The sequence below is a fragment of the Parasteatoda tepidariorum genome, chromosome 6, assembly GCF_982258835.1.
Source record: "Parasteatoda tepidariorum strain Cologne lab strain chromosome 6, Ptep-v5.0, whole genome shotgun sequence".
NCBI lineage: Eukaryota > Metazoa > Arthropoda > Arachnida > Araneae > Theridiidae > Parasteatoda > Parasteatoda tepidariorum.
The window spans coordinates 88295981-88321840 of NC_141760.1; the positions used below are offsets into that span (position 1 = coordinate 88295981).

General features: G+C 32.0%; 2 protein-coding genes across 2 annotated transcripts; both read left to right on the forward strand.

Annotated features, from left to right (window-relative positions):
• The first annotated feature begins 1237 nt into the window (after positions 1-1237).
• On the forward strand, positions 1238-8985 carry LOC147808197 (uncharacterized). Its single transcript, XM_087166929.1, has 4 exons — positions 1238-1254; positions 4530-5488; positions 5554-7644; positions 7748-8985. The coding sequence occupies exons 1-4, from the start codon at positions 1238-1240 to the stop codon at positions 8983-8985; spliced, it is 4305 nt and encodes a 1434-aa protein (XP_087023055.1).
• Positions 8986-10440: 1455 nt separating this feature from the next.
• Positions 10441-24580, forward strand: LOC107443025 (cationic amino acid transporter 4). Its single transcript, XM_043051502.3, has 4 exons — positions 10441-10772; positions 19391-20994; positions 21921-22029; positions 23844-24580. Exons 1-4 carry the CDS (start codon positions 10751-10753, stop codon positions 23921-23923), a joined length of 1815 nt encoding a protein of 604 aa, XP_042907436.2. The 5' UTR covers positions 10441-10750; the 3' UTR covers positions 23924-24580.
• The last annotated feature ends 1280 nt before the right edge of the window (positions 24581-25860 follow it).

Genomic DNA, 25860 nt, shown 5'->3' on the forward strand with positions numbered 1-25860 from the left:
ACGTTATCTGATAGATTCGCATTGAAAAAATTTAGGCTTGTACTTTAGTTCAATAGACAAATCGTTTTGTTCCAATAAAATTTTCATAGATCAAGCAATTATAAAAAACATTATTCTCAAATTTGTGATAAAGGCGCTTCAGTATAAGTGATAGAATTTCAGCAGTAGTAATAGTATTTTAGCTTCGTATGCAAAAGCTCATGTTTATATATTATTACTTTAATATAAATCTCACTTAAGCATTCTCATCCAATGTATATTATTTTCAAAATCAACGAAACTAATCAATATTTGATTGTTAAATAAATTTCTTTTGTGTTATCAATTTGCCTCTTATATCCTGCCTATGCTTCATAGGCCATGAAGAAAGAGTATTGTCATATAGCTTTATGACAAATGATACTGTTAGTGTGTTAGATTTAATATGAGTTTGGATTTCAAATATAAATCCTACTGAGCGAGCCGTTGAGTGACCTGTGTTGTTAGAACTAAGCTGTAAATGTCTTGAGCTTAGGATGATATTTGAATTTCTTTTTTACATTGAATCCTTCTGACAGCCACAACATATCAGTGATGATATGGAGAACTGTAATGATCTGAGAACCCTTCAGCACTCAATGTCTTAGATTAATAATGGATGATACTACATAAAACTTAAGTTTATGTGAAAGGATTTTAAATAAAACCCAATGGCAAAGACCGTTGATTGCCCATTTAAAAAAAAGTAGACAAATGTAGAGTATTTCCCCACCCGGCTCGCACCAACCACAGTACTGATGTAAAATGTATTCAGCCGCAGACGGGCTAGAGGTTCCTAGCCGTGAGGCTAACCGTGGGAGGTTTTCGTTGTTTTCCTATCCATGAAACGGAAATGCGTGTAAGTTACATCAAAAGGTCCTTCACGAAGGCAAATTTCCCCCAATAAGTGATTCAGGAGCTCCCTTATTTTCTGGATTGGGTTCAAAATTACAAGACCACGGAGTTGAAAAACAGTTGTCGTAAATCTAAAATTGGGTCAGCTGTTCAACTACGGTTATAAAATTAAATATAAAAAGCAGAATAGTTAATAAAATAAAATGTAGAACATTAAATTTACTGTTCAAAAAATTTTAACTAATGAATTTAAGGTTTCAAAATTTCGAGAGAAACTGGCTTAAATCTAAAAATTCAAAAGCTGTATCTCCTTTGAAAAACAAAACTTTTAGTTTTTACATTTTGCATGGTGCTGTCACATAATATGTATAATTGTCAGAAGTTTGTTAGAAGGGAGAAAACCCAAAACAAGAATGCGAAAAGTTTGTTTGTTGCTTTGACAAGGCGGGAAGAACAAAAAAGTACAAGTCATGATTACCTAATATTTAAATGTTACTTCATTAAAAAGATCTAAACTTTCTTAGGGGCCAATAAGAATGCTATACATGAAAAGATCTGAACATTCGTTGGGTGCCAATAAGAATGTTATACATAAAAAGATCTAAAAGTTCTTAGGGGGCCATTAGGAATGCTATACATAAAAATATCTAAACGTTTATAGGGGGTAAATAAGAATGACATAGTAGGATCTATAAATAAAAGAAACAAAGGAAATAAAAATAAAAATATGACCACCGAAGCCGACGTCTTCAGGGGGTACCGGCCTCGGTAGCCATTAAAAACAAAACCATTTCTAATTGAGGGAGAAGCAAAAGCTTAAAATATCTCCCTCAGTACCCCGATGGTTTTGTATAAAGGTCCAGGAAAAACAAGATACATTCAAAATAATAAACAAATTAAGAAAAGAAACTCAATCAAAATCATCAGAAAAATAAAAACTCACTAAGTCACAGGTCAAGCATCAACTTCAAAAGCAAGTAGAAGAAAAGAAAACTGAAAGGTATTTATGACAGGTATTTATTTAATAAAAAAAATTGATAGGTTTAACTGGTTAGATTTATGCAAGTTTAATTTTTTGGAGAATGTTCTTTTTAATGGTTTAGATTTTTATAAACAAATTATTGGAATTCCACAAGGTAATTCCTTTTCTGGGGCTCTTGCCAACTTTTTTTTGCATTTTTTTGAGGCTAAATTTCTTGAACATAAGGAACTTAATGCTTTCAGATACATTGATGATTTGATTTTGCTTAATTGTGATGATTATAATTTTATTTATAGTATTTATCCTGGTGATTTGGTCTTGAAAAAAACTAATGAAAATTGTTTTAATAATGAATATTTAGATTTTAAAAGTGATATTGTTAACAGTTTTATTAAAATTGGTGTGTTTGATAAAAGAAAAGCTTTTAAATTTAATGTTATTTTTTTCTGCAACTTTAAAACTAATTTGTGTAGTAAAATATTCAAAAATCTTGTTTTTTCACAATTAGTTAGGATCAAGAAAATTTGCAATAATGTTGAAAGTTTTCGGGAAGCTGTGGATAATTTTTTAAATTATTTGAGTAATATTGATTTTCCTTTTAATTTTTGTAATGTTAATTTTTTAATTAAAAAATGATTGATGGTTTCTAAGTTTTTATATAATTTTTTCTTTTAACAGGGCGCAATTATAGTCTTAACTGAGCAGCCCCAGTTAAGCATTCTACTAATTTGTCTACGTATTTCCTTCTCCTGACCTTTTCCATTTCATTTTTAAACTTCTGCGCATTATAATAGGGGGCGTTGTTTTTTCAGTTTTTAGTGTTTTCTTTTCTTCTACTTGCTTTTGAAGTTGATGCTTGACCTGTGACTTAGTGAGTTTTTATTTTTCTGATGATTTTGATTGAGTTTCTTTTCTTAATTTGTTTATTATTTTGAATGTATCTTGTTTTTCCTGGACCTCTATACAAAACCATCGGGGTATACTGAGGGAGATATTTTAAGCATTTGCTTCTCCCTCAATTAGAAATGGTTTAGTTTTTAATGGCTACCGAGGCCGGTACCCCCTGAAGACGTCGGCTTCGGTGGTCATATTTTTATTTTTATTTCCTTTGTTTCTTTTATTGATACTTTTTTCTGAAATTTCTGCTGCTTCTTAGCGCGTTTTTTTCAAAGAAGTTCTATCCTTTTCGAATTTAATTATTTGTGTTTCCTTTCAGTATAGTAGGATCTAAACGCTCTTAGGGGGCCAATAAGAGTGCTATACATTTTACTTAAAATTTATACAGTAATTAGATGCGTACATTCGAAATTATTCTCGCTGTCCATTATTTTAAAATAGAATTAATAAAAAAAAATCCACAAAGCAAGCTGTAAAAATATTAATGGTAATAAACTAATTTATCTATACATCTATACATCTATACATAATAATAAACGCGGATGTGTGTGTGTCTGTCTGTCTGTAATCACAATATATCGCCCCAGAAGCCTCGCCAAGGCACGAAACTCGGCACATAATTGTGTTTTGACATAATGAAGAAGTATTTTTTTTCTTTTTCAAAAATTTGGATTAGTTTTTTAGTTATCAGTCATTTTGTAAGAAAATCTCTGCTTTTTCGTTGCTGTTGCCAGCTAATTTTTTGAAAGTTAACTTAGAAATAACAAACCAAACGATGTTAAATAACAAACCAAACGATGTTAGCAAAATGACGTAGAAAGCGCAACTAGATCAAAATTATACAAGCGCAACTAGATCAAAATTATACAAGCGCAACTAGATCAAAATTATAATACCTGAGCACTTGACGTAATATTCGTTTTCAAAGAGCCATATTCAAAAAACTATTAAAAAATGCATATACTTTTCTCCACTCTTATAAATGTATGCTAATGCGAACCTTACAATTGAAATATTAATTTTCGACAACTTAAACCAATAATACACAAAGGAATTAATAATTTAATTGTAAGGTTCGCATTAGCATACATTTATCAAAGTGGAGAAAAGTTTAACTTTTGTGTCAAAAATGTGGCAACATATTCGATACGTAAATAGAACGATTCGCTTTGATATATTTGTCGCTGTTCATAATTGTTATAATAAGTTTTTCTTCTTCTTTCCACGCTCTGTTTTTTTTTCTTAAGCGAAAACGATAATTTTTGTTGCGATATAGATATATAAATTGATACCATAAAAAATTATATAGAAATAGAAGTTGATACGATAAAAAATTAATTCGTTTTCGTGTTCTTTTCATGTATTTAGCATTTTCGTTTTTTTTTCTTAAGCGTAGTAGCTATATAATATATAAAATAGGAATTTAATTGTTTTTGAAGGAACGATCACACTTACCTTGGATCTCTTTGGTTTTTCTATTCTTTATTTTAACAGTTTTTATTAAATGTAATTAGTTATTTTCAGAAAGTTTCAGTTTGCAGGTAGGCACTTAGATTTTAATATTGAAGTTTCATGATTTGCTTTCATAGTAATTGCTGTTCTAAAGTATTCGTTGACTTCTTAAACACCCGATTACTGATATGGCAGAACCGCCTTCCAAAAAACTTTGTATTTTGTCAAAGAAAAAGACATTAAGAGATTCTCAAAGAAGAAGAAGGGCCCAAGAAACGTCTGTGGAACGTCAAAGAAGGATGGAATATGACCGAATTTCGACAAGCAGTGCTAGGGCTCAAGAAACATCTGAAGAACGCGGAGGAAGATTAGAAAATGATCGTGTCTCAACCAGAAATGCAAGGACCCGAGAAACATCTGAAGAACGCGGAAGAAGATTAGAAAATGATCGTGTCTCAACCAGAAATGCAAGGACCCGAGAAACATCTGAAGAACGCGGAAGAAGATTAGAAAATAATCGTGTCTCAACCAGAAATGCAAGGACCCGAGAAACATCCCAGGAACGTCGAAGAAGGCTAGAAGAAAATCGTGCTTCAACATCCCAAGCTCGATTGCATTTGTGGCAAGACAAGGAAAACTCTGCATTTATGTACAACCCATCTTTATGTTATGCATCAGATCCATTGATAGAAATTGGCGGAATGGCAACAGAATGCATTTCTTGCCAGGTATTAAAATGGAAAGGTGAAACACCAAGTATGTGTTGTAGCAATGGAAAAATTAAGCTATGTGAACTTCAAACACCTCCTGAACCTCTACTGGCATTGTTAACAGATTCTTCAATTGAAACAGTACATTTTCAGACTAACATCAGAAGATACAATTCATGCTTTCAGATGACATCATTTGGATCTGGGAGTGAAATTCGGGAACAAGGCTTTATGCCTACTTTCAAAGTTCAGGGACAAGTGTACCACAGAATAGGAAGCCTACAACCACAAATAAATGATAAGCCAAATTTTCTTCAATTATACTTTGTAGGTGATCAGGAAAAGCAATCCGAACAACGTTGCAGGAATGTTTTGAAAGTAAAACAAGCATTAGTTTCAAGTTTGCAAGAAATGTTGCATGAACACAATAATTACGTGAGAAGTTTTAAGTTGGTCATGGAGAAAATGACTCCTGAATTAAAAGTTATAATTCAGGCAGATAAAACACCTGTCGGTCAGCATGAAAGACGATTTAATGCTCCAAATACATCGGAGGTGGCAGTTATTCTTGCAGGTGATGTATACAGCAGCAGAGATATAGTATTGGAATTGAAAAGTAATGAAATTAAAAAATTGCAGAAACACACCGAGCATATGATGCATTGCAGTATCCTTTGATGTTCTGGCAAGGTGAAGACGGCTACCATTTTGAACTAAGGCAATTAAACCCAACTACTGGCTTCCCGACTTCTAAGAAAATTTCAGCAATGGATTTTTATGCCTATCGAATTATGTTTCGAGCTGCAAATTTCAATATTATTTTGAGATGCAAGGAACTTTTTAATCAATTTATTGTGGACATGTTCGCAAAAATTGAATCTGAGCGACTGAGGTTTGTACGCTTGAACCAGAAGAAACTACGTGTTGAAGAGTATGTTCATCTCAAGGATGCCCTAAACAGAGACGGGAGTGTTCATGATATAGGTAAAATGGTAATTTTACCTTCTACATTTACTGGTGGTCCACGCTACATGCATGAGCGAACTCAAGATGCGATGACATATGTTAGAAATTACGGGAAGCCTGATTTGTTTATTACATTCACCTGTAATCCTCAGTGGCAGGAGGTTACCAATGAATTAATGCCTAGGCAGAGAAGTCACGATCGACATGATTTGCTAGCAAGAGTTTTTCATCTTAAACTAAGAGCTCTTATGATTCTCATCAACAAAGGAAAAGTATTTGGCTCTGTTCAATGTTTTATGTACACAATAGAGTGGCAAAAACGTGGTCTCCCACATGCTCATATCTTAATTTGGCTGCATGAAAAAATCCATGTTCATAGCATAGATAATGTAATAAGTGCAGAAATACCAGATCCAAAAATTGATCCAGTTTTGCATGATGTTATTAAGACGCAAATGATACATGGCCCTTGTGGGATCCTGAATCAACAGTCTCCTTGCATGAAAGATGGAAAATGTACGAAGAGGTATCCTCGAAATTTTTTGAAAGAAACACAAACAGGGGAAGATGGATATCCCCTGTATCGTCGACAGAGTCCAGAGGATGGTAGTTATACGACAGTTAAAAAAGTACGGAGTTCTGATATTGTTATTGATAATAGATGGGTAGTTCCTTTTTGTCCATTGTTGTCAAAAACTTTTAATGCCCATATTAATGTGGAATTTTGTAATTCGATAAAATCTATAAAATATGTTTGCAAATACGTAAACAAAGGATCTGATATGGCTGTATTTAACATTGCCAACGACGAAAGTGTGCATGATGAAGTACAGCATTATGAAATAGGACGATACATCAGTAGCAATGAGGCAGTGTGGCGTATTTTGGGTTTCCCTATACATGAAAGGCATCCAACAGTTGTTCATTTAAGTGTACACTTAGAGAATGGCCAGCGAGTTTACTTCACATTAGAAAATGCACGGGAAAGAGCTCAAGCTCCACCAGCCACAACACTTACTTCTTTTTTTAGCTTATGTCAAAACGATGATTTTGCTCGCACTTTGTTGTATAATCAGTTGCCAAAGTATTATACATGGTCTGCAAGCAGCAAAAAGTGGGTTCGGCGGAAATCTGGTCAGACAGTATCTGAAGACCCAGGAATTAAATCAAGTGATGCACTTGGTCGCGTCTACACTATTCATCCTAACAATTCCGAATGTTTTCATCTTCGACTGCTGCTTCATGAGGTGCACGGACCTACATCTTTCAATGACTTAAAGACTTTTGGAGAAATAAAATGCGAAACATTTAAGCAGGCTTGCCAGGTAAGAGGACTTCTTGAAGATGACTCGCACTGGAAAAGCACGCTAGAAGAAGCTGCTGTTGTTCGATCACCTGAAATGCTGCGTAATTTATTTGCAATTATGTTGCAAACATGTTCTATTGCAAACCCTCTGGAATTGTGGAATTTACAAAGAGAAAATATGGCTGAAGATGTTTTGCACCAGGCCAGGATTAGAAGTACTGACATGGATTTAAATTATGATGATGCCATCTTCAATCAGGCATTAATTCTTCTTGAAAACAAGGTCAAAGAATTGGGTGGTTCTGGTTTAAAAACTTATGGACTTCCTTTGCCACAACAAACAGGTACCATTGACTTAAACAGAGAAATTTTGAGGGCAACTAATTACAATACAGATGAAATGACATCATACATTGATTCGAATGAGCCAAATCTGGTTCAAGACCAGAAGGAAGCTTGTGGAGAAAATCTTATTTGCTGTGTTTAATGACGTCGGTGGAATATTTTTTGTGGATGCACCTGGTGGAACAGGAAAAACTTATCTCATAAATCTGATTTTAGCAAAAGTGAGACAAAGAAATAAGATTGCACTTGCTGTTGCATCCTCTGGTATTGCTGCAACTCTTTTGTCTGGTGGACGAACAGCTCATTCAGTGTTTAAATTACCTTTAAATTTATCAACCGTCGAGCATCCTACCTGCAATATTTCCAGAAGCTCACACAAAGCTGATGTTCTTAGAAGATGTAAACTAATAGTTTGGGATGAGTGCACTATGTCACATAAAGCTGCTTTAGAAGCCCTGGATATCACTATGCAAGACCTTTTAAAAAACAACAAGTGTATGGGAGGTGTAACTTTAGTTTTATCTGGTGATTTTCGACAAACACTTCCCGTAATACAACGTGGGACAAAGGCAGATGAAATACATGCATGTATAAAGTCATCTTACATTTGGACAAATGTTCAAAGACTGCGGCTGAAAACAAATATGCGAGTTCATTTAACAGGAGAAGTCTTTGCTCAGGAATTTGCCAACAATCTTCTAAGACTTGGAAATGGTGATATTAGTGGCGATAAAGAAGGGCTTATAGATGTGAAAAATATTGGAAATCGTGTTGCTACAACCGACGAACTCAAAGAAATGGTTTTTCCTAATATTCATGAAAATTACTGCAACCCTCAATGGCTATGTGAAAGAGCTATCCTTTCTCCAACAAATGATATTGTTAACGTGATAAATAACAAACTTTTAAAAAAATTACCTGGTGCTCTGGAAATTTACAAGTCGATGGACGCTGTCATGGAAATAGATCAAGTTGTCAACTATCCGACAGAATTTTTGAACTCATTGGAACCACCTGGAGTGCCTGCACATAAATTAGAATTGAAAATTGGGGCACCAATTATGCTTTTAAGAAATTTGGATCCACCTGCATTGTGTAATGGAACAAGATTGATTGTGAAAAAATTGATGCCTAATGTTATTGAAGCGATGATTATAACAGGACAGTCAACAGGAAATAGTGTGCTTATCCCTCGCATCCCCATCATATCTTCAGACAATCCATTTCAGTTTAAACGACTTCAGTTTCCTGTTCGACTTAGTTTTGCGATGAGTATAAATAAATCTCAGGGACAATCTTTAAAAGTCATTGGTCTTGACTTGCAGAAGCCTTGCTTTTCACATGGACAGCTTTATGTTGGCTGCTCAAGAGTTGGTGAAGAAAAGAACTTATACTTATTCGCACCAAATGGAAAAACTAAAAATATTGTTTATAAAGAAGTTTTACAAGAATAGGAAGTTATAGGAATATTAATATTTTATTAGGGGAAAATTAGGAAGAAATAGGAATATTTTATTGCTGTTTCTCAAATATCTTATTAACTGCGCTGTAATTTTCAGCTATTGGCCAATGATGATTTCGAAAGCAACTTTTGTATGCTTTTACAATTTCTGAGGCCTTTTTTTTTTAAAAAAAAAAGTCTCCACCTGATAGTTATATTATAGGTTAGGTTATCATAGGCCTTAGGTTACCATAGCAAAGTTACATCTTCAAACATCCTCAAGAGCTATAACACATCTGCAGCAGAACTGGGTATGAAGACAACGTTGCAGGACAGGAACACTTTAATTGTCCACTAATCTTCAAATTTCCTGCTATGTTTTAAAAAACTTTATTTGTGAAAACCTTTAGCGTGGCGGACAGCTGGCCGCCTTAAGCGGCTAGTAATAAATAAAAAAGAAAAAATAATAATAATCAAGAAGATGTTTACAAAATATCTTTCTTCATGGTAAATTGCCTTAGACAATGTTTAAATGTATAAGACTGTCTTTTTAGAAAATTCGAAAAAAGAAAGAAAAAAAAAGAAAAAGAAAAAAAAACCTACTTTTTAGAGATAAAAAAAAAATAAATAAACTTTGCAGTCAATAAAACAAGCTTTTAATTAAAAATAGAGCCCTGTTTGAAAAATCTTGAGAAATAAATTAATCTGGAAAATAGCACGTTCTTAAAATAATTTTTTTACTGCATATTACTAAGCATAAAATCATTATATAACTTTAAAGAGCTTAATGGAAGCGTGTGTTGACAGTCAGTTTAGTTAAATAATAAAATTAAAAATAAAGCAGCTAAAAAAATAATTAAAAAAATAAGAACATGAAGTTGTAGTCTACCAAACATTTTTTTCATTAAAAATAGCCTTACTCGAAAAACTTTGCAAATTAAACTAATAACATTCTTAGCCTGAACAATAGCATTTTTTTAAAAGGATTTTTTTCGGTGAATATTAATTAAGATAAAATCACTATATTATTTGAAGAGCTTAAGAGAAGAGTGCATTGGCTGTTAATTTAGTTAATTTTTTTAGAGGGGGGGAGGAGGTACAGTTTTCGAATATATAAGGGGAAAAAAAGTAAAGTTGCATCTTACAATACATTTTTTTCTCGTTACGAATTGCGAGAATAGAAATTTTATTAATAAATAAATAAAGATTGCTTTTAACCGTGAAAATGTCATTTTCACTTAATATATTTTTCTATTCTACAAAGCTATTATTTTATTCGTGATAACTAGTAAGACATGATTTGAAAAGATAGAATTTCAATGCTATTTATGTATGCCATGCAGGTTTCTTTTAAATAACTCCATATAATTTTATTTTCGAGATTCAGACTATAAATTAAGTAAATATTTGTTCACATCACGACAGTTCCGACAAGAATTATACATTGGCGAGATTTCATCAGAGCAGCGCCGTTTTCTACTTCTCTTTATAAAACGTAAATGCATTTATTACACGTTAAGAGCTCGCAAATCGTGGAATCAGCATGCATTCATTTGGCTGAAGTTCAGCTACAATGCTTGACACATAGCTATCTTCAAAATTCGTTATAGAAGATGGTGCTTTATAAAAGTTGTTATAAAATAATAATCAAATGTTTTGTTTGGCATTGATAGGCGCTGCAGAAGGAACAAAAAAATTATTTTTTTGGAATATTTTATGTTTCCAAAATCATCAAATTTGATAGATACATTAAATCGCTAATAAATAATCCATAAAGCATGGCTGCCTCAACCGAAACTGGTAAGTCAATTATATATTTTATACTATAACAGCATTTTACAGGGAACAGGGGGGTTTCGAATTTTTTTTTTTTTTTTTGCCGCTTCTCTCCTTTCGCCTTTACTGTACAATAATCCCCCTCCTCCAAGTCTATATCAGAAAATGCAAACATGCATTTATTTAGATTTCAGACACAATCAAAACGATTCGCAGTTAGTAATTAGCTTTAATAAAAAAACTAAATTACAGTAGTTTATATTCTTGAACTAAAAATAAATATTTCATAATAAAATAAAAATAAGACAAATAACTTTTATATTAAAAAATTAAATTTAATTGAGTAGAGGATAATAGTAGCAAATAAAGCAGACGTCGACAGTAATCAGAGAAAAAACCGTAAAAATGATTCGTAAATTGAGTATCCGTTTATTATATAATTGATATTTAGATCTATGCCAAATAAAACATTGTATCAGAAAACTCAGTGCAGCGTTGTGTTTGGGAAAATGAAATGTGAATTTAAAAATAGTTCTTTCTTTTCATTTATTTTTTGAAAATTTTTGTTTCCTTTAAATTGTTTTTCGATTACTTTTTTTCCCGAGTATAATTATCTTACGGAATTCGGCTGAATTCCTTAAGATAATTATACTATTATCTTACGGAAGATAATAGTATATTCCGGAAGATAATAGTATTGTTCCGGTATTTTCCATAATTATCTTACGGAATTCGGCTGAATGCTGTAATTCAGATTTTGCTTAAAAATAAGATTAGCAACCGCATTTTCCCCTTTAGAGATTTACCGGTAACTGGAAGGGGAAAATTATTCCCACTTGTTAGAAATGGAAACCACTATTATAAAATACATTTCTAATTATGAGTGGTTTATCCTTCTTAGCTGACTGGTTTTAGGACTAATTCTTACATGTAATCATATGGTACAGTAAACACAATTATAAGCACAAGACTGCTACCATTTCGTTCCTAGAAGAATTTGAACACCCATGATTCTTAACTACAAATTTTATTTCATTAGCGGAAAATTCTACCAACGATATTTCGTCCACTTAAAATTTTATCCTGGTATTTTGTCATCATGGGATCCTGTTTGACAATGTTTTAGCTGCGTGAGATTTTTCTTCTTCTAATTTACATTTACAAGATTCTGTCATAGATTATTTTGTCTGTGAGAGGTTCTTAATCACGTTAACATGTGGAATTGACAGGTTCCGGCCATTTTTTGGTAATTCTCGCATCGTATTTATCTCTTCCATTGAATTAAATTAAGAATGACAAAGAAAGATTTTATTTATAAACCAAATTTAAATTAAAGGGAAGTATACAACGTTTTTAATGAAACCAGTACATCAAGTACTGGTTTATATACACATAGTATGCACATATTTCATTTTTATTTTCGAACTATCGAAGATTCAACGCTCGAAGAATTTGACCGCTCATGATTCTTAGCTGCAATTTTTATTTCACTAGCGGGAAATTCTACCAACGATATTTTGTCCGTTTAAAATTTTATCCTGGTATTTTGTCATCATGGGATCCTGTTTGACAATGTTTTAGCTGCGTGAGATTTTCTTCTTCTAATTTACATTTACAAGATTCTGTCATAGATTATTTTGTCTGTGAGAGGTTCTTAATAGCGCTAACATGTAGAATTGACTGGTTCGGACCATTTTTTGGTAACTCACTGTATCGTATTTATCTCTTTCATTGAATTAAATTAAGAATGACAAAGAAAGATTTTATTTGTGAATCAAATTTAAAATAAAGGGAAGTGCAACGTTTTTGAAGAAACTAATGCATTAAGTCTTTACACATAGTATTATGCACATATTTCCTTTTTATTTTCGAAATAGCTGAAAACCTGTTCTTTGCATGGGATGAATAAAAAAAAAGAGAAAATTATCAATTAATCAGTATTTAATAACGCAACGAAATCCTCCACAAAACTGAGAGGCATATACAGACACAATTAATAAAGTTAAAATAATTTAAATTTTTTTTATTTATTATTATTTGTTTCGTTTCCTGGGGGGTTTACATTACTGAATTTTATTTATTATTTTATTTTATCCGACGCTGAACAGCCGACCCAATTTTGAGTTTACGACTACTAATGTTCAACTCCGTAGCTTTGTAGCTTTGTACCAATTCAGAAGACAAGGAAACTCCTAGATCAGTACCCCCAGAGGTATTGCTTTGGTATGGGAACATGCGGGACTTTGCGACTCGACAGATTTAACATGCATCAGTCACCATTTATCACACTGGGATTCTTCAGCCGGCGGGGATCGAACCCACGAACTCTTGGACATGGGCCTAGTGCCCTACCAACCAGATTATCCCGGTCTTACATTACTAAATAAGGCAAAACGGTTTTTGTACTTCATCTCAGCAGAAAAGAGATTAACTGTATTCAGCATTACTTGGCGTGGTACTATTGCTCGCTGCCAAATCATTATAGTCAAAATTTAGCACCATGAAGAAATTTTCTCAGGATATCTCTATGGAGAGGCAGTGAGCTGTGATGGCTCAGTGGTTAGAGATTTCGCCTTCCAATAAGAGGAACCGTGTTCGAATCCCAGCGATGACTGGTCGATGCGAATTCTATTGACCACAATGCTGACATAAAATATCCTTAGTGGTAGACAGATAGGTTAGAGTCCCTTTGCTCTCAGGCTAACCGTTGGAGATTTTTGTGGTTTTCTCTCCATGTAGAGCAAATGCGGGTTAGTTCTATCAAAAAGTTCTCCACGAAGGCAAAATTTCTCCCAATACTTGATCCAGGAGTTCCCTTGTCTTCTGAATTGGGTTAGAAATTACAAGACTACGAAGTTGAATATTAGCAGCTGTAAAGCCCAGAAATTGGGTCAGCTTTTCAACGACGGTTATAAAATAAAATATCGAGAGGCAGTAAGATACTTATTTCCATAGTATCGGCATTAAAACTGTTTAGTATTGGTTAATTGCTAATTACCTAATATATCAATATAATACTGCATACCTTTATTAGTGTATTTAGTACCTACTGCACAATCCTTTAACATTTGAGTTTAATGCGATATACATGTGTCAATGGTAGCAATTTGAAACTGAAATTTTAAAACCAAATATAATTCTTCAATAAAGCGAATATAATTTTAAATGCAAATATAAATCTTGTAAGACTTTGATAAGGATTTTAAATCTTAACTATTTCCCTATCTAACTTTTAATATACTATTTAAAGTAATATAAGTAGTGGTGGGATAGGAAAAAGCTCTTTTATTTCAAGTTCATTAAAATATCAATACACTATCTTTGCTAACACGAAATTTTCTTTCTTCTTCTGAATCTAAGGAAAATCCATTGTAAAATATTTATTAAAACTGCACCAATTATAATACCAGTAGTACATATTACTAAAATTAATTAAGCGTCACCTGAGTATGGCGATTTTCTATAGTTCCCCTAACCCAGGGTTTCTTAACCTGTGGTTCATGAACCCCTAAGGGGTCCATGAGTCATATTTTGGGGGTCCGCTAACTACTCCTAATTTTTAAAACGTTTGGAGGCCTACCCTTTGCTTGTAAAGAGATCTATGGCAGCTATAATCCCGTTTGCTACGGTGTATCTTTGCAAAGCGGGATTTTCCACACTCATAACAATAAAAACAAAACATCGAAATCGATTGAATGTTGAACATGATATGCGCGTTGCTTTGTCGAAATCTATCCCCCAATTCAATTTGTTAATTAAGGAAAAGCAGCAGCAACCTTAACATTAAAAATTTTAATTTAAAAAATTTTGTATGCTATTAAAATAATAAAATTAAATGCTTTCTAATAATTGATGTTTTTTGCAATTACTTTTTAATTTAAAAAAATTTGTATGCTATTAAAATAATAAAATTAAATGCTTTCTAATAATTGATGTTTTTTGCAATTACTTTTTCCACAGGGTGTGACTTCTTAAAAATTTTTAAAAGGGGTCCATTATACCAAAAAGGTTAAGAAACACTGCCCTAGCCGAATCCCTTTTCTCCATTAACTTTGCTTTTTGGAACATAGCCTATTTTATTTTATTTCAATAAAATACATATTACCAATATTAATTCATTTATGTGTCAATAATATGACGAATTTTTACTATTCCCCAAGCCGAATAAGCATCTTTTCTTTTTGCTTATTTAAGTACAAAGATTTTTTTTCCATCTGAATTATTAAATATTACCTACATTAATTAAACATTGATGGTGTCAATAACAGCATGGTTCATTTTAACTGGTCATCGGAACGACTAAGAACGTTGAATTCATAAATTTTGCTTTTTAATACATAGTGTATTTCTTTTATTTCATTATGCAGCTGTTATTTAAATTAATGAATCATCAACCAATTTCTTTTTCATTTGAATTATCGTTGATTTTAAATCATTTGCTTTCATAAAAACTCCTTTTTAAAAGAAGTATTATAAGCAAAATAAACTCATGGTCTCAGATAATTTTAGAAATATTAATATGATTACGTTGTCTTCCCATGTTATCACGTAAACGTTGTTCATTAAATTTATCTGACACAGCGAATGAAAAATAATTAAACATTAAGTACGGACATTAAGATCTTTTTTTAATCAAATAGAGCTATAAGCTAGGATGTATCGCTGATGTTATCTTTAAAATATTTTACAGGAAAAAAAAAATATAAATTTGTCTTTAGTTGAATCTCGTATACTAGATTTATAGAATTCTTGTCAAATTCAAAGACGAAAAAGTATACATTTAGGTTGGGTCACTAATTATTATTTCAGTAAGGGAAAATAAAAACGTTGTCAAAATCTGATGAATCACTATAGGGGGAGGCAAAATATAAGGCATTAAAAGCTGTTTGACTGCAGCTTGAAACGTGAATGTGTTTCTGTGATAATCATCTTTGAACTCCTCTCTGTTTTTTCGACAATCAAACAAGTTTTGATCTGCATTCATCAATAGTAATATGTCAGATTTAAATGGCGTTTTAGTTTTTCCTCACTAAAACATTGTCACTTTGTCACGGTATGCTTTTCAGCTTTCATCATCAAGCCTACTAAGTATAGGCCGCAAATAAATATTTGACTGCTAAATAAATAAATAAATGAACAAATAAAAACCTTATTTAAATCTGACAAATCCCTATAGAGAAAGCGGATACACAAAACATTATAACTGTTTGATTCATGGTTGAAACTTAAAGGTTTTCTTAATAATTGTTTTCCAACTCCTCCAAATTTTTCAGTAGTAAAACATGTCGTTACGTTTTGTTGAGTCGCCTTCCTTAATAGTAATTTCCTAGATTTCAATAGCGTTGTGCTATACTGACGGTCATTGCGGAATAAACTATTAATTTTAAAAATAGATAAAATTGTATTTGCTCTCTTTGTTAAACATTTTTTTACATTCAAAACATACTTAAATGATTATGAATAAGAAACTAGGCATAAACAAAGCACTTAATAACATTTTGGGTTTTATAATTCATAATTCATCTTGATTGTGTCAGTTCAGATAATAGAATACATTCATTTGGCGTCGTTTCCAAATGATTCTTTAGATTACACGTGTTTAAATGAAAAGAAATTTCACAATATCTGAGTTTTATATTCAATGTCATAAAAATTTGACAGAACATGAAGCAATCTTTGTGATATGTATTGTAATAAAAAGTAGATACTACAATTTATTCTGTAGGCATTAAAATAGTATATTAGTGTGCCAAGAAAACATTGAAAAACGGTATCCCTCCTGTTTTAGATATGGTTTATCACAATGCACTTCCAAGGAAAAAAAAGTTTAAGGTCACAAAATTTGTTCCAGATTTTTCTTGCGTATATCGCAAACTTAATATTTATTTTGAGCTGCACGGTTCTTATGGGTTTGAAATATTGGTAGAAAGTTTACGTAGGACTCAGAAGAATTTCAATTATAAAATTTTCGCAAGAGTATTTATGTTTGTAACACAAATTGAATTCTAAACTTTTGATGCTTTGTTTACAGTTACAGACAGGGTTCACAAAAATCAATTCGTCTTTAAAAATTTAAAAAAAAAAAAATGCAAGTATATTTACGATAAAGCCAGTGAGGTTTTTCTTTTATCAACCTCTTTAACCCTTCACTGTTCCTCTTTGCGCATCTACAAAGTTAAGTTTTTTTTCTTTTTTTTTTCTGTCCTTCATAATTTAACATTGAAAACTGCTTCGCACAAGAAGAGGAAAGAATTGACCACCAGAGAGTGAAAAACATGCTCTTTTCTCTCAGATTCGTCAGTTTTACGCCAATTATCCTTTTGGTAAGATGGATAATTGTTGTTTGATTATTTCGTGTTTATTACTTCAGCTTGAAGGTTCAACACCACCCCCCTAGAAAATTGCTGAGTAGCAAATATTTATTCCCCCCTCCTCAAAAATTGCAAGAAATTTTTTCTGCATTTATCCTGTATTCCTCGACTAATCCCGCATGTGAAAATAATAATTACCCTTCACTTTTAAAAAGTGTGAAGTAAAGGGATAAGGGTTAAATCTTCCGCTGTTAGAAATCCATTTAAGTATATTTTCTTTGGGGCATTATACTTTGCGATGATTAAGAATGTTGTAATGTGCCTTTTTTAATAATCCCTCAATAATTTTTTTTGTATTTTTAAAGACCGTAGGATTTCTATAAAAAAATTATGCTAATGCTTCATTTTTCTCCATCACAATTCTTTAAATCGGCAAAATATTATCTATTACTTCCAAATTCAAATGGCGCAGGGGTTAGAGCAGACGCCTGGTTACCCAGTTTCGAATCCCAATTATAGCTGGTCAGTTAGTATACTACTCTTGGTTCACGCCAACCTCACTACTGATCTATAAAAGTTTTGTAGTGGTAGATGGATATTGGTTCGAAATCCCTTTGGAAGTCTTCGTGGTTTTTAACTCCAAGTAATGCATGTGAGTCAGTTACACACAAGCGAACTTGATCTAGGAGTTTCTTTGCCTTTTGAGTTGGGTTCATAATAGCAAGACTGGTTGTGATGGATGCCAGATAGATTGTCTGTGCAAAGTCTGTGATAAAATAAAATATATGATTTATTGCCCTCAGAGTTAAGTAGTTGTGCTGAGACAGGTCACTATTTCTTGACTTCGAGCTATAATTAGAAATATAATTTGGCATTTAACCTATATAACTAAATGTTTAAAACACACATCATAAAGGAACATTAGACCTTGAAAGTAATTATTGTTTATTTTTATTTATTTTGCTTTTAAAAACACTTAATGCTTTGTGTTCCTTCTATGCAAGATACCTAATATACCAGACTTTAAGAGAAAATAATTCATTAACCTCCTGAGAAGCAGCGAACAACTGTATTGAACAATTTTCTCACTTAAAAAACAATTGGTACAAATTTATCACTTTCACATTTGGTACAATTTTATCACTTTCACATTTGGTATAATTTTATCAATTAAAAATATTTTTTTATGATTTGCTTTTTTGATTTATATCTATAATCTAATTAATTTTAGATTTGTAAAGTCATGCAAACAAATCTATAATCGTAAAAACATAACTAGGTTGTCTCTCGTTCGTCGGAATTTTAATTACAATTAAAGAAATTGTAAGAAAAATTAAAAATTTAAGTCAGTTGCCTTTTTGACATTTTTATAGTAATATCTTAATATCTGAGTCTAGTGGAGCTTGCTCCATGACCATTTTGAGAAGAAAAAAATGCTCCATAAAAGTATTCGACACCATGTAAAAAATGCTATGAATTAAAATTTATTATTTTTTTAAGTAGTAATTGAAAAAAAAAAACTAAATTGAATTAGTTGAACTTAGAAAAAAGTATTATACCGCGTTTTCTGCATCTTTTTTTAAAGTCAGGTCTCAGAATGACCGAACGCTTTTTAATTACGTTTTGATCAATATCAATTACATTTTTTTTAGAATTAATCTACATCGAATTCTCAAAGGAAGAAAATAATTTTCTTTCTGTTAGATAAAAAAAGAAGAATTGAATATAAAGAATTAATGTCATTCAACACAATTATTCTGTTAAATCTTTAGCGTTCAAGCGACTTTGAAAAAAAGAATGGAATTTTTATTTACTATAAATTTTATTTAGTGATAAATTTATGCTTGTATCGGCCAGAAACGACTGAATCCAGCGTTTTCAATATAATCGTGCTGCTGCAACTAAAATTTGAACATTTTAGCTAGTCGGAAAAAAGAGTTGAAATTTTGATTTCAAAATTCCATAGTTTCAGACACAAAAGCAGAAAATAAAAACGTAGTAAATATATATTGTATTTCATTTTGTTAGCGTATTGAATTTTTCCTTGATAGCTCTTATCTCCAGAAAAAATAATAAATTTAAGTGATAGGTAGTATTAGAATGACATATGACGTCATACAGAAAATTTGTGTCGTCATTCTGACTCTAAATATCAGTGATATTTTTTTTTTATCAAAATGGAAGACAATAAATTCAAATGCATATCTTTTTACGCAAATTATATATAAGTAATATAACTCTTAAGATAAATGATTTTTTAAAGATTTGTCTTTATTAGATTGGGATATTATTTTTAAGACCTTTGTATAATTTTTGACAATTTTTTCCTAGGTGTGCTCTCGAACTCTAGAAGAATGTCCACCAAATTTAAAAGTTTTGCAGCCCGACTTACTAGAAAAAAATATACTGACACAAATGTCTTAGAAACTAATTTACGCCGATGTCTCAACACAGCAGATATCACTCTTCTAGCCGTTGGTCACATGGTTGGATCTGGTGTCTATGTTCTAACTGCAACTGTGTCCAAAAATATTGCAGGTCCGGCGATAATCTTAGCTTTCCTGCTCAGTGGATTTGCTTCATTTTTAGCTGCTTTGTGTTACGCTGAACTTGGAGTAAGATATCCAAGATCTGGATCTGCATATTCATATACGTATTTAGCCCTTGGAGAACTATGGGCTTTTCTAGTCGGTTGGAATGTAGCACTGGAACATGTCATAGGTGCAGCTGCTACAGCTAGATCATGCAGTGCTTATATAGACTCTTTAACTGGAGGTCGCATCAAAAATGGAACAATAACATTTATTGGTGAAATCAACCAACCATATATGGCAGAATACTTAGATTTCCTAGCATTAGGAATTTTAACTTTATTTGTGATATATTTGTCATTTGGGGTTAGAATGACATCACATTTAAATAACGTGTTCACATACGTAAACTTATGTGTTATACTTATTATAATCGGTGTAGGAGCATACTTTGCTGATACGGCGAATTGGACTAATCCAGAAAGAGGAGGATTCCTGCCGTATGGTTTTTCGGGAGTTCTTGCTGCAGCTGCTTCATGCTTCTATGCTTACGTGGGATTTGATGCAATCGCCTCATCGGGGGAGGAAGTAAAAAATCCACAGAAATCTATACCCAAAGCAACTATGTTTTCAATGGCTATTGCTACTATTGCTTACGTTGGAGTATCTACTGTATTAACTCTGATGGTTAACTACAAGGATATTGTCGAAGACTCTGGATTACCGGAAGCTTTAGCTTATCATGGCGCACATTGGGCAAAAATAGTAGTGATTGTAGGAGCTGTTAGTGGTATGGCTACTGCAATAATTGGAAGCCTTTTTGCCCTAACCAGAGTAACATATGTTATGGCAGATGATGGACTTTTGTTTGCTTTTTGTGCAAATGTTAACTCGAAAACCAAAATCCCCTTAACAGCAATGTATATTTTCTCTTCCCTGTCCGGCATCCTTACATTAGTTTTTGACATCAGTATTTTAGTAGAAATGCTTTCGATTGGAACTTTGTTTGCTTACTTAGTTGTTAGTGCTTCAGTCATAGTCCTTAGATACAAACCAGCCGCTGAACTAAAGACAAATTGGCAAGAACTCAGCCCAATTGGAGGTGATAAAAGCAAAGAAATACAGGTTGTAGAGGCTGTAGATCCTGCAGGACAATTAAAAAGTCAGTTCAGAAAACTACAGGCTTTCATTGACTGGCACCCGGGGAAGCTTGTTCTTATGTGCTTGACAAGCTATGTAGTGTTCACATTTCTGCTGTGTGGATTTGTGAGAGTGTGTTACGTCAGCATAATTGAGGGTGCTTGGTGGTCTATTTGTATAGTGGTCATTCTACTCTGTGGTTTTGCAATATCATTCATTCTGATAATGCTTCATGAACAATCTTCATTACATATTAATTATAAGGTAAGGCACTATACATTCTCTAGAGTCAATATTTTGATTGATTTAAAAAAAAGTAAATTTTAGAACTTAAGGCCTTAGTTTGTGACTATAATAGGTAAAAAACTTAATTGTGCTTTGAATTTTTGTTCAACAGCACTGAATTAAGTACCTGCGTCGCATTAAGAATATTTTTGCTATGTCTATTTTTAGTTTCCTTTCTTATTTCATCGTAGGAATGATAAAAAAAAAATTCTAAATTATGAAGCATTCAGTGAATTTACCAGATTTTACCAATGTTTATTCTTTAATTATAAAGTTTAACGGAAAACAAATATTAAAATTTAATCAGGAAAAAATTCATACTGATCATTAAACATATTTACCAAACTTCAAACCTTTTTTTTTTAAATTTTGAGATATATCGGTAAAAATATTAAGATTAAATTGTGAAAAATACTAAGTTATAAAGTGTTATGCACATTTACCAAAATTTTACGGTTTATTTGTGACTTGTTCTCATTCTTAATTACAATTAGTACCTTAATCACAATTACAATGAGTATCTTAATCACAATTACAATAAGTATCTTAATCACAATTACAATAAGTATCTTAATCACAATTACAATAAGTATCTTAATCACAATTACAATAAGTATCTTATTCACAATTACAATTAGTAATTACAATCTTAATTACATCTTAATTACAATTAGTATATTAATTGTAAAAGTAACTCGGACTTGAAACAAAAAGGATAACAAACTGCTAATGATTAAGAATTTTTGTTTCTGTTCCACTCTCAACATTTCTTCTTTTTTTAAAAAAGAAAAATGGTACTTTGCGAAATTACGTGAATCGGTTTTACACAGATTTCCATTTTTAAAATGTCTTTTTTTTTGTTCCTTTACAGATTTAGATTTATTGTATATGAACGTTTCTTTTAGGTACCTCTGGTTCCTTTGATTCCAGCATTAAGCATTTTTTTCAATGTGCTCCTTTTAGTAAATCTTCAAGCTGCCACGTGGTTGAGATTATTAGTTTGGGTAATTGTAGGTGAGTGTGAAACTGCTTTTACCAGAGCATTAAATGGTATGATACCTCCAATAATATTTACGTGATAGGCTAATTGAATAGTCTAGTTTATTGAAAACAATCGCCGTCATTTAGAAATGCACTTGGCTAATTCAGGAAATTTCTAAACAGTTTTAAATCAACCTGACACTTTTTATGGTTCATTGCAGTGAAGGCTCATGGGCAAATTAGAAAATTCATCATCCAATGATTAATTAGCCTGATTTACTATTTCAGGCTGTTTATGCTGAGTGTAGTAATGGCTTATAGTAAATAGCTTTATTAAAGTTTTATTAAAAAAAGTCGAAGAAAATCTAGTCTCATCGAGTAGTTATTTGCACATTTCCTATTTAGCCTAAAAGTCAATATGCTGATTGTAATAAGTCTAACAATATCAGGATCTTTTGGAAATAATGAGGATTTTTTCAATTAGCCAAACGTATTGCAAAATACTAACTATATTTGCAAGGAACCGGTACTTCATTTAGCGTACGATATATATATATATATAGTTAATAATTCAAAAATTATGTAATTAAAGTCACAATATTTGGTAAAAATCATTAATTGGGTATACTATAGCCTACGTCACAGGTTGTGTTATTCCTACTAAATTTAACCCATGAACGGCATTTTCTGCGACCCTAACTTCAAGCCACAAATAAACAAACGAAGTGTTTGATCGTTTAAATAGCTGCTCTCCAGATTTTATTGCATTATAAAGAAAAGTAATTGATATTCGATTTTTGATTAATAATTGATTTATGTGGATAGCGGCATTTATGTGCATAGTGGCATAGAATTTAGCATTGCGTCATGGTAAATGTTATTCCTACTAAGTGGAAGTAGTTGTGTTTTTTTTATATTATACACAATTATTGTTTATTTAAATGATGAAAATAAAAAAAAACGTCTAATTCAGCTAATTTTGAAACTGATGACTAACATCAGCATGCACGCTATTTAAATGAGAGATTCTGCTTGCCATCATTAACATTATGCACCTATAAATAAGGGGATTGATTTAATTTTGAAATTAAGCTCTAATCAAAACTGGTACACAGCGTATATTTTTGACGATTCTTACAGCAAATTGAAGGCGAGCACGAAAGCAGATTGATAATTTAAAAAAAGTCTAGGAATACATGCAAAAGAGTATTATTTCAAATTTTGTAACTTGATTTCTATATACACTGTAAAAAATGGATAATCTAATTTCACGAAGCTTTCTTTCTTTGACGATTCGCTTCCTAGTACATGCTCCAAACGAACATTTCAACAAGTGATGAAATAATCCATCGTCATTTCTTCGAGAAAATAATTTCGTCAAAAAGTAGAGAAATATTTCGCCATTCTCCGACCGATCGACTTGTCTTCATCCTAGTTTTGTCATTTTATTTATCAATTTCCCACAATGCACTGTGATGAGGTTTCAAGTTGAGGAAATATTTTTGGTATTTGTGAGTTCGAATTTCGTCCCAAATCATGCAATTTCGTGACGAAATAATTCTCAAAATTAACAAAATACAGCTGAAAGATTGCTGAATTGTCAAAAGCGGAAGTAACTCTTGAATTCTGAAGGACTGAATGACAAATGGCATTATTAAAAACTCACTGCAATCTACATAACCAAATTTAATTTGACTGAATAATTTCTCACACATTTCTACGTAGCCTAAATGCATTAGTCTGAAAATGTTTAAAAAATATCAGGGTTATTAGTAAAATATTTAAAGCTTCTCAAACACACAGTTTTTTTAATTTTGTTACTTAACTCCATCTCTTTCTTTTTATAGGTTTGTCAATATACTTTGCATACGGCATTTCCCATAGCAAACTTAACTCTACTTCGCCGACATCCAAGTTAAATGCCTGACAGCCAACAATATCAGAGTAAATAAAATGATTCGAAAGTTTTGATGTCTGAAAAAGAAAAAAGTCTCAGAAAAAGCCAATATCCTATCCAAAGAAGGGTTTCTATAGATAATACTAATCTACATTGATACATATCATTAAATAATGCAATTCGAAATTTTTCCTTCCACATAATGAAGTCTGTTAATCAGAAACTCATATTTATTTATTTTGTTTTTTTTTATTTGTATAAATTGAATTAATCTACTCAAGATATTAATAGCATGAACTCAAGAAAATAGAAAAAAAATGATCAAGTAGTAATGCATTACTACCCTCGCCGTTTTAAATTTTGCAAAATTTTTTTTAAATTTTCTTGTTTTTGGTAATTTTTTATACTTTTCAAATTTTAGACGATAGAGTTTAATCCACAGCAGAACGTCTGTCTTTTTTCATAAAAAGAAAAAAAGACAAGAAATAATGGCGTTACTTTATTAGCTTGGAGGGAATAGCTTTTTACTCCTTTTTGAATCGTGACTGATTTTTTTTCTTCTAAAAATTAAAGCAATATTTTATTTCTGCTTATGTTTTTGTTCTAAAAATATTTGCTTATGTTGTTTATGTTTTTATTTATGTTTTATTCAACACACACAAAAATGATAAATTTTTCATTGTAAACCAGTCTTGGTTTTATTTTGCAAAGAAAAAAGAGAAAAAAACACATTTGTTACAATTACCTATTATGGTTTTTAAAATGTTGGTATCTGATAATTTAATATAAACAATATTATAAGATTGCCAGATATGTTATAGCTTCGTATTAGCGGTAATTTTATATTGAAAATTATAATAATTATGAATTTGTATATAATAATGAATTCGTATGAAAATAAAAATTGTAACAATGCCTTTTTCGCTTACATTTTTGCAAGTTTTAAATATAAATTAATAAAAAGGAATACGAACGGAATTTTTTAAAAAAAATTAAAAGCACGTTGTATTACGAGGTGCATCCAGAAAGTAAGTTTCCCGAATTAAAAAGAAGAAAAAAACTTTCAGGAACACACTTTCAGGAACATATTTATTAGCAACAAGTACAGCAATGTTTCAGCTATTTTTCGACATAGCCGCCACCAGAACTGAGACACTTGTCATATCGTGGGATCAACTTTTGTATATCCCTCTGTCGAACTCTGCCGCCTGTGAATGGAACCAGCGTGTGACAGACGTCTACCGTTACTGTGAAACACCGCGGAAATTGTGACGTGCCATTCAAAACAAGAGTCATGGAATGCTTACTGCAGATGTTGCGTTCCTCCATGGCAATGCTTGTCCGCATACGGCACAACGCACAGCAGCTGTTTTGACGGAATGTGGTTGAGAGTTGTTTGATCATCCATCCTACATCCCTGATATTGCTCCCAGCGATTTTCACGTTTTCTTGCACCTCAAGACATTCCTGTCCTCCGGTGAGCGTTTTGGCAACGTCGAAGAGCTGAAGACGTCTGTCACACGCTGGTTCCATTCACAGACGGCAGAGTTCGACAGAGGGATATACAAAAGTTGATCCCACGATACGACAAGTGTCTCAATTCTGGTGGCGGCTATGTCGAAAAATAGCTGAAACATTGCTGTACTTGTTGCTAATAAATATATTCCTGAAAGTGTGAGTCCTTTTTTTTTTTATAAATTAGGGAAACTGACTTTCTGGATGCTCCTCGTAGTTGTTAAAGAAAAACTATCTAATATGATTTGAATGGGATAAAAAATTCTATCACTGATCGAAATTTCTAAATTTTCGTAAACTACACACTTTTGCAAACTACAAATTGTAACTTTACAATTTTGTAAACTTTGTTCAGTAACAAATGGATTTTACGATAAAAAGTACAGGCACTCAGAATGTCGTTGTTTTTTCTACCGAAATTTGATTTGGAATTTTTTACATGTACATGCTTC

Bases quoted from the DNA above. Each gene is read 5' to 3' on its own strand.
- LOC147808197 (XM_087166929.1), top strand. The intron at 5,489-5,553 runs GTGATGTATACA...AAAAAATTGCAG, and splicing joins GGTGGCAGTTATTCTTGCAG to AAACACACCGAGCATATGAT. The intron at 7,645-7,747 runs GTGGAGAAAATC...ATCTGATTTTAG, and splicing joins TCAAGACCAGAAGGAAGCTT to CAAAAGTGAGACAAAGAAAT.
- LOC107443025 (XM_043051502.3), top strand. From the start codon at position 10,751: ATGGCTGCCTCAACCGAAACTG. The intron at 20,995-21,920 runs GTAAGGCACTAT...CGTTTCTTTTAG, and splicing joins CATTACATATTAATTATAAG to GTACCTCTGGTTCCTTTGAT. The intron at 22,030-23,843 runs GTGAGTGTGAAA...TTCTTTTTATAG, and splicing joins ATTAGTTTGGGTAATTGTAG to GTTTGTCAATATACTTTGCA.